This window comes from Amblyomma mixtum, chromosome 7, assembly GCF_055824585.1.
Source record: "Amblyomma mixtum isolate Tamu chromosome 7, ASM5582458v1, whole genome shotgun sequence".
Lineage (NCBI taxonomy): Eukaryota > Metazoa > Arthropoda > Arachnida > Ixodida > Ixodidae > Amblyomma > Amblyomma mixtum.
In genome coordinates this window covers 38,693,778-38,707,615 of record NC_143018.1, presented here as the reverse complement: position 1 = coordinate 38,707,615, position 13,838 = coordinate 38,693,778, and the positions used below count along the sequence as shown (strand labels likewise).

The window sequence follows — 13,838 nt, the reverse complement described above, 5'->3', positions numbered from 1 at the left end:
GGACGTGCTACAGGCTCGCCATCATTGATTTTGTTTCTAGTCAACATAAAAATAAGCCTATTTGGATATAAAGGAGACTAAATTCGTATGAAACAAAGAAATCGCTACTATTCATTGCATACTCAGCTCCAAATTCGCATTGTACACAATTGAAAATGTCGGGTTAAATACTTCCCGACTGCTCCACAGCCAGCGTGGTGGCGATGATGCTTCAGCGATTCTTATCAGCAGTGGACAAGTCTGCCAAAAATGGAAAATTGTGCGCATCATGCATTGTCAAGTTAGGCGCCTTCTGGTCCAGCCAATAGTAAACTGATCGGCAGGCAGCCAGACCGATGGGCGGCAAAACCAAGATCCCTGGGTGTCCCATTCTGGCCTGCCCCGGATTACTCCTGGCAACCTGTGCTTTTTTTAATGACGGTTTGTGGTTTGTGGGGGTTTAACGTCCCAAAGTGACTCAGGCTATGAGGGACGCCATAGTGAATGAATATTTAAATCTCTGCTCATGTGCATTTAGGTCCTTCACCTCAACGAAAATGCAGCCACCAAAGTCAGAACCAAAACTGCGAGCTTGTGCTCAACAGCAGAGTGTCATAGCCAGTAAGGCTACATGGCATGTATACTAGAGTATAACTTAGAAAAAACAAACACCAGATGGTAACAATGGGTCATGGTCTGTGGCGTCCTGTATTAGCTGACCAAACACAAAAATAAAATCAACAGCTTTTTAATGTTAGACTAAATCAAACAAGCCAGAGGCATCAAAATTCTTGAGCTCATAATTTCATATGATGGTGAAATTTTTGTTCAGGTAACAAGAACTTTTAACACAGACTACTTTTTCTCAAGGAGAAATTCTGAGTGGTGATCGCTGCAGACCCAAGTTGTATCTGACTACAACAAAAAAAAATCCACTCAGCAGGAAAGAGGTCATAATGTGCTTGCCGGGAGATGTGATATTTCATTGTTTTGTGTGCTGAAGCCCACTAATACCATTCACGACTACACCCCTGAAGAAAAACTAGAGTGGGAGACCATGCGGTGACGACCCACGCGGTGACGACCCACACGGTGACGACCCACGCGGTGACGACCCACGCGGTGACGACCCACGCGGTGACGACCCACGCGGTGACGACCATGCGGTGACGACCATGCGGTGACGTCAGACCATATGGGGACAACCATATGGGGACAACCATACGGGGACACTCATATGGGGACAACCATAAGGGGACAACCACATGGTGATACGGGGACAAATGGCAAACGTATGGTGACAACCATAGAAGAGGGTAATGTGCACAAACCTGAGGGTAGCGCCAGTAGGATGAGGAGAAGGATGATGCGCAGGAGCGCGCCATACCACCCGTAGGACTGCATGTTGCCTCTGCAGCGTCAACCTGCACTGGGGAAGAAAGCAGTATTCATAATCAAATCCCAGTGATGCTACTGGTAAAATGCGATTTCGAGCAATTTTTGGAGCAGCAAAATTTCTAATTCGGAGCACTTTGGAACAGAGAAATGCCAATTTAAGAGCAGTCCGGATCACTAAAATTTTAGACCTGGAGCACTTTGGAGCACAAAACATTGGTTTAGAAGCACTCTGGAGCCTGTAGCTTTTAGTTTTCAAATCTCTTGGGTTGGCAAACAACACCAGAAAAAGAGTGAGAGCAATGTAAAGGTGGATTTAATTACTGACACATAGGCGCACCTGAGAGGTCTTCAATTCTAAGTTTTACACTGCATAACTGAAGAGGAGACACCTTTGCAAAATATACTTTTGAGCACAGTAGCTCAAATGTGCTGATGTGTAGCTTTTCACTTTTATTTACAAAGCTTCAAAAGCTTTATTAGATACCCTCCATACCAACATCCCTCAGTTTCTCATTTATGTCAGCCAGTGCAATCACACTTTCTTGCCCACTTGTGACTGCTTCACTCAAAAGCAATTAATCAGACCCTGTCACCTCCTTATGCTTGTGAGCCAGGCCAGATTTGATCAGCCCAGGCCAGATTTGATTAGCCCAGGCCAGATTTGATCATCCCCTGCACTGGCTAAGTATTGCCGACATTTCTGCCTGCTGTGCACACAAAGCCTGCACTAACCGTGCACGATGTATAGAGCTCCATTTTTTAAACAAATGGCAGAGCTCCAGGGTCACCATGCTACACAACTGAAATGAATGGCAAAGTGTAAAAATGCAGCAACACCAAGCAACTGTGCGTTTATAATGAACACAGCCCTAGCTCGAATGAGATATCCACGGCAGTTACAATGTGCATTGTGGCTATGGCACTGAGTCAGATAGGTTCCTGGACGTAGTGCTAGGTTGTAGCGAAGACACAGGCGCCAGAAGCCCGCATGTGGGAATGTGCTGCGCGGCCACGATCTCCATCGTGAACATGAGCATCAAAAATATTTAGCACACAACATGAGAACGATGGGCATAACACATATGCGACAGAAAGCAGGAAAAAATTTTGCTTACGAGCCCAGCATTGCCTCGTCTCGCAGGAACTTCGAGCTCACTGCGAGGCTACCCGAGTTCCACATCAGCCTCGCAGGACAGATGCAGAGTGCATCAACACTACAGCAAAAGCTCGTTAGCTCGAATATCAAGGAGCCAGGAAAATGTTCCAATTACCCGGAGTTCGAATTATCGAATGTCCTTGACAAAACTGACAAGAATTGCTTTCATCTTTGTAAAGTTTCTTTGATTAAAGACTGCCCAATGGTTGTCTGCTATTGAGACAGGCTTGACATCGACTATTTTTCACATTTCTATCAATGCTTTATTGCGAGCCCACTGCCAGGAGCATCAAAGCAGAACAGCTTAAAAATGATAAAAACCCCACTGCACTTTTCCCGGTCTGACGTGGTAGTGATGGAGCCTTCTCGCAAGCGGGCGCGTCAAGAAAAGGCGCGCAGTTTCGGCTCCCTCACTATGGTAAGATACAGAACGAAGCGGCAGACGCCCCTCAAAGGAGGCTCTCCAGCCAACGTCGTAGACTGATTTTCATGAATGGTTATTCCCCCCTATTCCCCCCATTCATCTGCCACCCCTGCAATTTCACTCTAATAGGTCTAAAGGGATTGGTCAAGGCTGGAGGGGCTCCTTTGAGGGACCACAGCCACTCCGCTCTTGAGTTGTAACAGACTATAGAATGGAAGAATAATATGGATGCAAGCGAGGGGAATGCGCAGTGGCGTCAATCAAGGTCCGAAACGGCATGCAGCTGTGCTCTGTTTGCTAACTGATTCGCAACAGATAGCCGTCACAGCGGGCTGGCGCTAAGCTAAGAAAAGTGAAACTGAAACTATGGTACCATATTGAAATCAAATGGGCAGGCCGTGTTAGATTATCTTCATCAACTTGATGGAGTGCAGGCATGCTTGACACGAAGATTGTTGTGGAACACTTATGGCTTGGCAGGAGTGGTTGGGTAACCATGGGCTGTCGAGGAGGGCTGTATTCGAGCGTTCTCGCTAGTGCGTGCTGGCCACACTTCGTCATCTTTGCATTCTCGCCGGTGCTGGCCGTGCGAGTCACTACAGGGGCAGTTCGTGTTTCATCATGCCTACCGGCGCGCATACACAAGGTGCACGGAATGCCGCAGCATGCAATTTAGGTTTCAGTAGGGCTATTTTGATGATTGCTTGCTGTGCTGGTCATACCTGGACGCAGCCTCCTTTCAAATTAACCGGTGCGAGACTCGTAGCGTCCAAATGAGCGAGCGCCTGACGCCATAGACTTGCATAGGCACAGGCCAAGACCTCACAAACAGTTAGAAATACGATTTCATAATTAACAGAGGTCACATTAACGAGATTTCACTGCAATGCAACGCTTCTAGCCCTTCCCATCCCTCCTTCTCTATCGGTTGACTCGCGCTAGGCCTAATTGGCCACCCAATCTGAACTCTTAAGACGCGCAAGCCTGTGGGCATCGATCAGTCTCCGCCTCGACGCATGTGCTGCTCCTGTTTTGTAAGCAAGATATAAACGCGCAGCGGCTCGAAAACATGTGCCAAAACTTCGGCGGCACGAAGACTGCTCGCGCATACATATATGGCATAAAAAGTTCACCACAGAAGTCTGTGTTGGGACGGTGGCTTTTGTCCATTTGATGCAAACTTCGGGACGTAGGAAAGAATGCCGCGTGACTGTCATGTTCGTCATAAGTGGACTTTAACGAACTTTAAACCTTTTGAAATGGCGGCGACATCTACAGTTCTGTCTGCCTGGATAGTCGGCACACAGTGCCATCCAATTCGAAAGCAGTGAGTTTGGGTCAGTTTAGCACAGTTTTCGTGATTTTTAACGTGAGAGCATTACTTGGCTCATTGCACGAAAACTCCGTCTTCATAGAAACCCGTCGCCGAAACGCGGCACGCAAATTATGTCATCCCCCCTCCTGGAGCAATAGGCCGCTGGCGTCCCCACCGTCACGTACCTCAAAGCGCAATTGGGGTGTCCAGTGACCCAGGGAGGCAGTTACGCTTGCTATCGCATTTGCACATCATAAAAACTGCTTGGATGCCCCATAATTTTTTATCAGGATGGAGCAGGTTATCTAGTTTGGCACATTTGGCCCAACAGTGGGGTCACTGAAATCCACTTCAATGAGACAAAACACAAGGTTAAAAATGGCAAGTTTTTGCTCTGCCCAAACCTCTGGTGGTTAGCAATGTTGCAACTAGCATAGGGCTGCTATCATTCACCAACATTAGCCCCTGGAAACAAAAGTAGCTACACTCAGAGTGCAGGGCTTGTAATGTATCGGCATGAAAATTTTCTCATAGCTGCACTTGGCTGTGCCATCTTTGTTGTGCAGTCATGGAGACCAAACAAAATTCCAAGCTGATGGTTTTCAGACTGGCCACGCTGCACATAGATAAAGGTCTTTTTTTTTAACAGTACATACACTGACTAAACCTAAAGCTAATTTACAAATAAACTATGCTCGAAATGTGGGTCATGCTCTGCATTTTCCATGTCTTGCTCTGCAGCATATTTGATGCCAATCCATCTCTTCGATATCGTTTGATGGTATTTACATAAGAAAAAGCATCCGAGGTCAAAGAGCACCAGAAACTGACACGGGATAATCTCAGGAGTTGAGTATTCTGGATATGCACATAACTATGGTATAGCACAGGTGTTTTGGTAGAGACCTTATTTTCAGCATATGAGCACACGTAGGCATTGTTCTCCTGTCTGCAAGAGGTGGTTCATTTGTTTCTGTGTACAGACTATTTACGGAGAATGTTCTCTATGCACCAGTTGAAAGACTCGGAACTAGGTTTTGTATTGGGTGTAGTCTTTTTAAGTATGACGGTCTTGCTGACCCATACTAGGCATCTACAATCTAACGAGAAGCGTATAATGAAGCGATCGATGTGTACAAGGCAGATCCTACTGGACCTCCAGTATTTCTGTGAGAGGACTTTGAGTATGTTCAGGGATCGGGAAGCTTTCATTTTGGCAGAAATGTCAGTTCTTTTTTGTCAAAAGCCCAGAAATTTTCACTCATTTTTTACACGTAATATGGTTTCATTTCAGTGTAGCATGGAGCTGGTCTGTAATCCTCGTTTCAGCAAGAATAGAACAGCCACTGTTTTCTGTCAGGAAAACTGAAACCCATTTCTGCCTCCCTTATCAGCGAAAAGGCAGTGAGCAGTGTCAAGAAAGAGAACAACGAAGGACACACCAGATGACCTTGTAGCCTGTTCACTCCTCTGTGGTCCCATCGCTTAGTGCTGTTCACCCCCTTTCACCTTAGTAACCTTCTTCGAGCTTCTACAGGCAGCACTCTTGTGTAACCCAGAGAAGTGATGGCACAGTGCCTAAGGAACCCCGGCTGTGTTGCAAGCACAGAACTGATTGTGAAACATTCCTGGAGCACAAAACTGATTGTGAAACACTCCCAGCTACATCCATGAAGTCACTTGCTTCAGTAGCCATAGGGCAGAGCATTTTCTACCAACCATGTGCCTACCATTTGAATTAACACAAGCTGAGCAAAATCCAGCATGAAAATAGGCACAGAATGAACTCTCTCCACTATGCATTTAATACCGAATACTATAAACAAATATCGCGAACTAGTTAGAATTGAGCACGCAAAAAATTTGTCATGCTATAGTTTAGCTTCTCAAGCTGTTCACAGTACAGAACAAAACTCTGTTCTCTAAAGGGGCACATGAAAGTTATAAAGGCTGAAAAAGCATGTACACGTACACTGAACGTGCCCTAGTCTTTTCAGTCTGCACTTTTGGATTGTACTCAAGCATCAACCTCTTTAATACAGATAACAGAAAAATAGAAGGAAACTAGACCGTGCAGCGACACCCCTGGCGTCAGGAGACCCTGATATGATAGCACAGACAAAGCTTACAATAGATAAGATGAATGGATGGACGTTAAGCCTGTTTCACATGAAAGCAGAAATGCTAGCGAATTCTGTCGCCACGGCGGAAAAACCTGTTTTGAGTCATCGCTGCGACGAGCGGCGAGGTTTCAACAAGTTAGAAATTTTCGCTGCGACGCGCCGCTCAATCGCTCAGTCGCTTGCATGTGAACCGGCCTTTAGGAGGGTCCCCTTTGAAACAGGTGCCACCATACTTAGTAGTTATTTTTCTTCACATTTTTATAAACCTTATAAACCAATTTGTCAAGCTTAATGGCATTATCTGTAAATTTGCAATTTTTCTTTAAATACAAATTCTACTGACTTTTACATCCGACGAGATTTTAGTCCTGAACTCGTTACCTCAAGTCACCATCCTACTTTTGACCTAACAACCTTACAATTGCTATTTGCTAACATCTATGGCCAATTTATTCACATTACCTTTGTCACCTCTAAATCCTAGGGCGTCAGGAAGTGCGACTGTGCCTGTATTGACATCTGCATGGGTACTGCCACATTCTAGCAAAATATGTTTTAATTGTTTCTATGGGTTCAGCACACACTGCACATCTTGGTTAAAGTTCCTCTTGTAGCTTCGTGTTCTAAACACCCCGATTTCGCTTCAGAGTAGGGCACTGCCACTTGAGTTATCACAGAATGGTTCCTTGCTGATTTGTCTTTTTCATTTTCTGTGCAGGTGCAGTCCGCTTTTTTTTAATCCAGTTCTTAGCATCATAGTTTTTTACTTATCATTTAAAACTCTTTATTTCTGCATCCTGTTTCCTTGCACGCTTACTGGTTAGTTTTGCAGTCCTTTTCCGGTACTGTGAGTCAACGCTCTTTCTGTACAGGCATTTAAATACCTTAGCCGCACACCTGTTACCTCCAAATTTCGTCTGGCATTATGCTACAAAATTATTCTGTGAGCTTCCAGTGCTTAAAACGATGCCCAGCCCATCTCCCCCTGTACTGCCTCAGATGAGGTTTTGCCGTGGGCACCTAGTGCCAGAAGAGTTGGGGCTCTCCTTTCTCGCGTAAGCACTGTTCTTTCGCCAAAAGATCAAGTACCAACCATCCCCACTTATCACCTTGCTAAAGTACCCAGTGCTAATATGCCGACAGCTCTCCGACTTATTTCTAGCCACGACTGAACTTCAGCTGCCCTCGGATAGCGCCAATATTGCCGGCCCGGCTTGCAACGAGTGACGAAACCATGTTGTTTATGCGTTACACTCCACCACTGGGGTCAGTGTAACGGAAATGTCATAACACCACCGTGCGAAACTGAACGAATATCAAAGAAAGGTGCTTTTCAAAAACTGTCTCACCTAACGGGGCCTCGGGATCGAGGGGAGGTGCTCGGACATAAACGCGCAGCCGAGCTCAGTGTCGGTACGTTTTCTTTTCCAGCTGCAAACCCAACGTCTTCGCGAACCCGCCGCTAGAGCCGGAGAGTGACCAATAGGATTGTTGGTGGTGCCGCCTCAGTTTCCGTTAGACCCGCAGCACTCAGAGCGAACGCCCACACAAACTGGATCAAGCAGCAGAAGCCCGTGATCGACTGGCTGCGTTTTGCTGCCTCTTCACAAGCGCTGCTGAAAGCGCAGGGCGTGGTAACGCCCGTGCTAACTGCAGAGCCGCGGTCGACGAGCGATAAAAAGTATGAAAGAGCAAGGCAAGAAGCACAGCTATCGCCCCCAGCGTAGGATGCGTCACAACCGGAGATTTCAAGCTCCACCGGAACTTTTTCCGCACTCGAGTCTCAAGGGGCTGTTCGAGCGGGCGTTTCTAAAAAGGAGACTGCCAGCTTCGATCGAGGCGAAGGTAACACTTACGGGTGTCACGCTACCGGGAGTCTGCCGTCGCTATGCAAAGGCGTCTTCGCATCATCGCCTCTGCAACGGCACGACTGCGAGTCCAGAGTGGCGTCGGGCGTCGTCGCGAAGTGGGGACCTCCTTCCAGCTCAGGCTCGCTCACTTGAAGCTCGAATACGCAGACTAATTTTTAAGGAGCTCCTCGCGACCTTTCTACGATGTTGTTAAAATTCACGTCTCAAAGCGGTTACACTTCGAAGGACGAACATCGGTAACGATGACCGCTACCCCCACCTCATCACCGCTGAACAGTTGGAGGGCTGTTCACTATCGCAGCGCGCAGTTCTTCCGTTTGAGACCAGATGGCGCCACAAGTGCGCTCGGAACACGGCGCCATTACCAGTCATTACTTGCCTCGTAAGTCGCCGGCTTGTATGCCTCGACGCAGCAGTGGAAATGTGGAAAGAGAAAATACATGCTCTGTTGTGGATTGCACGAATTGCGACAAACAGTTAAAGGTGTGGGATGCGATCGTTTGCGAGCTTCACGGAACCGAACTGCACAAGGATGTACTGCCCCTGTTCGTGCCGGTTGGACATCCACCCTTTCCGAACAGGGCGAACGCAACACACGTGTTCGCCAGCGCTAGACAGCGAATATAGAAAGAAAGGTCTCGAGCTTGGAAAATCTGCGAGGGTTTTCGTGGACCACAATCGGAATAAAGCATTTGTGTTACGGCTGCTGTGCTCTGCGGTTGTCACTTCCTCGCGATCCATGCGAGACAGTCACTAGAAGTGACTCCGGCTGATTAATTACAACCAACGGGACCTCGAGCATTTTCATGTCCGCATATTGAGCATGGAGCGTACCACCATTTTATACTATGTGAGGCTGACATAACTGTGAACTTCTTGTAGTGGACGCTCTCCATGCGCGCGTTATAACAATTATATCGCGGAATCCTTGTAAACGATTGCATGCAAGCTTGTGAAGGCTGCTTGATGCATGGTACTGTTTACATGATTGGGTAACATTTGTTTCTTTATTTTTGTCGCCTTCCTTTTGTTTAGCAAACCAAGAGAAAATATTTTAGGCTTCCTAAGCACCTTTAACAGGTTGTAAACAAATGAGTACGATGTGCATTTGAGCGTTTTAGAGCAGCCTCCGCATGCATGTACACAATAGGACAACGACCTGCGCAACCGCATGGTCATTAAACCTTGTTTTAGATAATAACAATAAAAAATAACAAGCAAAGCCTTCAGCGGCATTCAGGCGGCCCGTTGCCTCGAGCAGGCGCACGCCTAAAGTGATCAAATTAGAGTTTTCACATGTCCTTCGAAGCTTCGGATCAACCACAGTGTCGTCTTCCCGCTCCTTTACAACCGCATCCGCCGCCTGTCGGAACCGAAACATAAGACGCAGCAGCCGTCGCGACGAGGCGCGCGCCGAGCGGTCAAGAGGCGAGTGATGGCGGCGTGATCACGTGATCAAAGATGGCAGCCCCCATAATACGCCGCTGCTTGGAGGAAAGCGTGTTTCTTTACCTAGAGGGAAAGCTGGCAGCACGTCTATGGGAGTTTGCATGGCGACCCCTCGAGACCACTTCAGCCTAGTAACGTTGACTTCAGCCACCATGGGCGCTCAAAGCATCATGGGGCGGTGAGCTACTTGTTGCGAAACTGCAACTTTTGGCCAAAAAAATAATAGAAAAATAAAGCTGTTTGATAACTACAAACGTCCTAACATTCAATATCTGGTCTAATGATTGCAACAAACGAGCAGAAAAGCATTTAAGTGCAAAGTTTGCCGAAAATAAGAGACACTGATTCAGAATAGTCGGAAACGCCACAGTTGGGGGTGAGTGACGGCGCTGCGATCGCGTAGCTCCATCCATCCATCCATCTATGAAGCTGACCGAACAGTTGGTATATTAGCTCTATGGACCGAACTACGACCGAGCTACAGTTCGCTGTAACGGATCTAAAAACGTTGGCTGTAACCGCAGTAACCGCACGAGCAAGAGCGGCTGCAAAAGAGGAGGCTATGATCCAACGTCAACCACCACTTGCCTATACTTGACCGAAAGGTTACTTGGTGTGCGCACGTATGCCTACATTCAAGCATTCCTCACTGACCGCACAGCTGAGATACACTTCGGCCCTTTGTCTTCCCCTCCTACACATTTCAGAGTATCGGCACCCCTCAAGGGTCCGTCCTTTCCCCCGTTCTCTTTAACATTACCCTCATCCCCCTCGCCCGAAAATTGGCAACTATTCCCCACCTGCCTTTATGCCGACGATATCACCCTGTGGACCACCCACGGCAGTGACGGCGGCATAGAGAACACCTTACAGGAAGCAGCCACACTCACCCAAAATTATGCACGGACCATCGGACTGTCTTGCTCCCCAGAGAAGTCCGAACTGCTCCTCATCCGTCCTAAGAACCACCGCTGTCCCCGCTCCCCCATTGTCATTGAACTGAATGGTGACCCGGTACCTGAGGTTGGCACCCTCCGTGTATTGGGCCTGCACATCCAGAACTATGGCAAAAACACCACCACCCTCAAGAAACTCAAGCAGGTTGTAGGCGCGATATCGCACCTCATCCGAAGGGTTTCGGGACATCACAGAGGCATGAAGGAGCGCGACCTATGTCGCCTCATTCACGCCTTTGTCCTCAGCCGTGTGCTGTACACTACCCCATACAACTATCCAAACATGACATAAATGCTTTGGATGCTTTGATTCGCAAGGCATTCAAGGTAGCACTTCATCTTCCCCTCAACACACCCACAGACAGATTACTAGGCCTGGGCCTCCACAACACGATCGGGAAACTGGTGGAGGCCCACCGACAGGCCCAATACATCAGGCTCACACAAACCTCCACAGGTCGGTATATCCTGGACTCCCTCGGAATCAGAATACCGGCCAACGACCCAACCCTCCTCGCCATCCCACGACCCCTTCACCAGGAGCTCCTCATCAGGCCGCTCTCGAGGAATATGCACCTGTCCCACCATGAGCAGCGCCGCAGAGCCCGTGCGAAGGCACTCCATCGAGCGTACGGCCCCGAGCCGGACGCCGTATGGGTGGACGCTGCCTGCACGGGTGATGAAGCGACAGTAGCTGTGGTGGACTTCTCTTTATCCGCCCCTCACACTACCTCTCCCCCCAGACACCTCCCCAGAAGCTGCAGAGGAAGCCACCGTTGCACTTGCTATCACCAGCACGGAAGCCCGGTACATTTTAAGTGATTCTAAAACTGCGATTCTAAATTTTGCTCGAGGCCGAGTCCATGTCCCTGCTTTTGGCATACTCGACTCGCCCGATGCACCCCCGCCTCGCCAAGTGGAGCTGATATGGGTGCCCGCGCACTCCGTGAATCCCGGAAACGAGGCCGCCAACCTTTTAGCTCGAGGTTCTTTAAACCGGGCTCAGGTGCCCTCGGATCGGGGATTCACGAAGGAGCGCATGCACTCATTCAGCGAGCTGACGCAGGCCTACAGAGCCTCGCGCCAGCTCTAACCCCCGCACCGGCGTATCGTTTGGGCTCCTGCTCACATGGGCCTTGAGGGAAATGAGGCAGCTGACGCCGCCGCCCGCGCGCTCTCTCACCGGACATTCCCCTCCGACCCCGACGATCAGGAACTCGAATTCTCTCCAGCTTACTCGTTTAAAGACATTTCTTTACTTTATCAATCTGGCCATAGTCTTTATCCCCGCCCGTGTAAAGGTCTCTCAAAGGCGGAGGAGCGGCTTCTGCTTCGCCTATATACAAATACTTTGCTGTGCCCGGCAGCTCTAAAACACTTTGACCCTTCTTTCTCTGGCAGCTGTCCGCACTGTGCGGAGAAGTCTTCGGACATCTACCACATGGTGTGGGCCTGCCCCTCCAACCCTGCTATCCCCCCTCACCCCAACCCAACCCGGGAGGACTGGGAGGCGACCCTGCTCGGCTGCTCTGACCTGCAGGCCCAACGGGCCCTGGTCGCGCGAGCCCGGGCAGCGGCCGACGCCACTGGGGTCCCGAACTAGGGACCTCCACCTAGTACTTGTGAGGGCTGGCCCCCTTTGGGTCAGCTCATACCTCACCTCCCGAAGTTTATCTGTAAATAAATGTTTTCCACCACCACCACCCACCCCTCCCTAGATAACAAACAAGCAACGCTCTGGCGCAGACTACAGACACACTCTTCCCTCACCACTTACGCTAGCCCACTATCATCCCTCCTTCCCCAATCCGGCATGCGCCCTATGCCCAGAACCGTTCGCCTCTTCCCTCCACATCATTTCCCTCTGCCCGGCGGACCCTCCCCCGCGGGACCTAGAGAGCCTCAAGACCTGGGAGGACTGGGAGACCCTGCTGCGCTCGGAGGACCCGGCCATGCAGACCATCGCCACCGGCCGGGCTGCCAGTGTTATAGACCTTAGGAACATAAACACTTGAGTGAAGTGGGGTCGTGCGGGGACCCTGGGAATTCCTTGTACAATAAAGTTTGTTCTCTCTCTCTCTTACTTCGGCTAATTTTGCGCTCAATATAGTGTGCATGTTATGAACAATATTTATGTTTAATATTATGGCTGTGAAACATCTAGTATTTTAGTTAGAAGCGTTCGAAAACCTCGGTAGCAGACGATGCAGTCCCCTAGCGGTGGTCGAAATCATCAGGAGCCCATCACTACGGAGTCCCTATAACCTCGACGCAGTCCCAGCGGTGGTGGAAATCATCCGGAGTCCTTCACCCATAGCCTAGCTGGGTAGCCTTGGGTTGTTATAAACCCCCATAGACCAAATCAAATTATACTGCAGACAGCCGGTGATCAACCAATGGCAGCAACATGAGAAGTTCGAACACCTTCCACGAAGTGTATCAGCCGCTCCACCACGTGGCGACCGTTGCCTACCCAATAAGAACATCCCAAGCAGCATTATCTACAGCAAGGAGTTTAGTCAATGGTTTAGTGTACATGCCAGTTTGCCGCGCTGATCTGCGCATGCGCGCGCGCAGCGATGATAGATATCATCGCACTCCATCACGTGGTGTAATCTTGGGGGAGGGGGGGGGGAGGCGATTGCTTCCGTTTTACTTTACCTGGACCTATGAGGGACGCCGTAGTGAAGGGCTCCGGAAATTGCGACCACCCATGGGGTTCTTCAACGTGCATTGACATCGTGCAGTACACGGGCCTCTAGAATTTCGCCTCCATCGAAATTCGATCGCCGCGGCCGGGATCGAACCCGCGTGTTTCGCGTCTAGCTGCCGTGCGCTATAACCACTGAGCCACCGCGACGGCCTGGACCTATATACAGCTCAGCGCTAAGCGAGGAACAAAGGAATATCGTGTTGGTTCACTTGCCTGACCCGCTGGTGGCTTCCTGATGACCAGTCGAAGCTTGTCTGCTTCAGAGCTGCGTCGCATTTGATCTCAAGGCGATGGTTCGCGGCTCTCCTGGGCGTACCCGTTCGCCTCCCGGCCGTGTATTCACTACGGCGTCGTGCTCCCTGCGTGATTTTGGGACCCTGTGTTTTCAATCGTTTGCCCTCGAAATTAACCCTGACGGAAAACATTCGGCGGCCTCGAGCACTGCGGCCCGGCC

At 49.4% G+C, this 13,838-nt stretch overlaps 1 protein-coding gene across 12 annotated transcripts in view; it reads right to left on the bottom strand.

The window, feature by feature from the left end:
- LOC149335731 (C4b-binding protein-like) overlaps nucleotides 1-8,564 on the bottom strand; it is a 78,360-nt gene extending 69,796 nt beyond the window's left edge. For 6 of the 12 annotated variants that reach the window (XM_089552318.1, XM_089552323.1, XM_089552325.1 and 3 more), the window contains exons 1-2: nucleotides 8,252-8,564; nucleotides 1,311-1,408 (exon numbers count right to left, since the gene is read on the bottom strand). In XM_089552318.1, coding sequence (XP_089408444.1) covers nucleotides 1,311-1,383 — 73 coding nt within the window. In that variant the 5' untranslated portion in view covers nucleotides 1,384-1,408; nucleotides 8,252-8,564. Of the gene's footprint in view, nucleotides 1-1,310; nucleotides 1,409-7,744; nucleotides 8,012-8,251 lie in introns of those variants that run through there. The other 6 variants (XM_089552319.1, XM_089552327.1, XM_089552321.1 and 3 more) reach the window with 5 other exon arrangements.
- Between the last annotated feature and the right edge of the window lie 5,274 nt (nucleotides 8,565-13,838).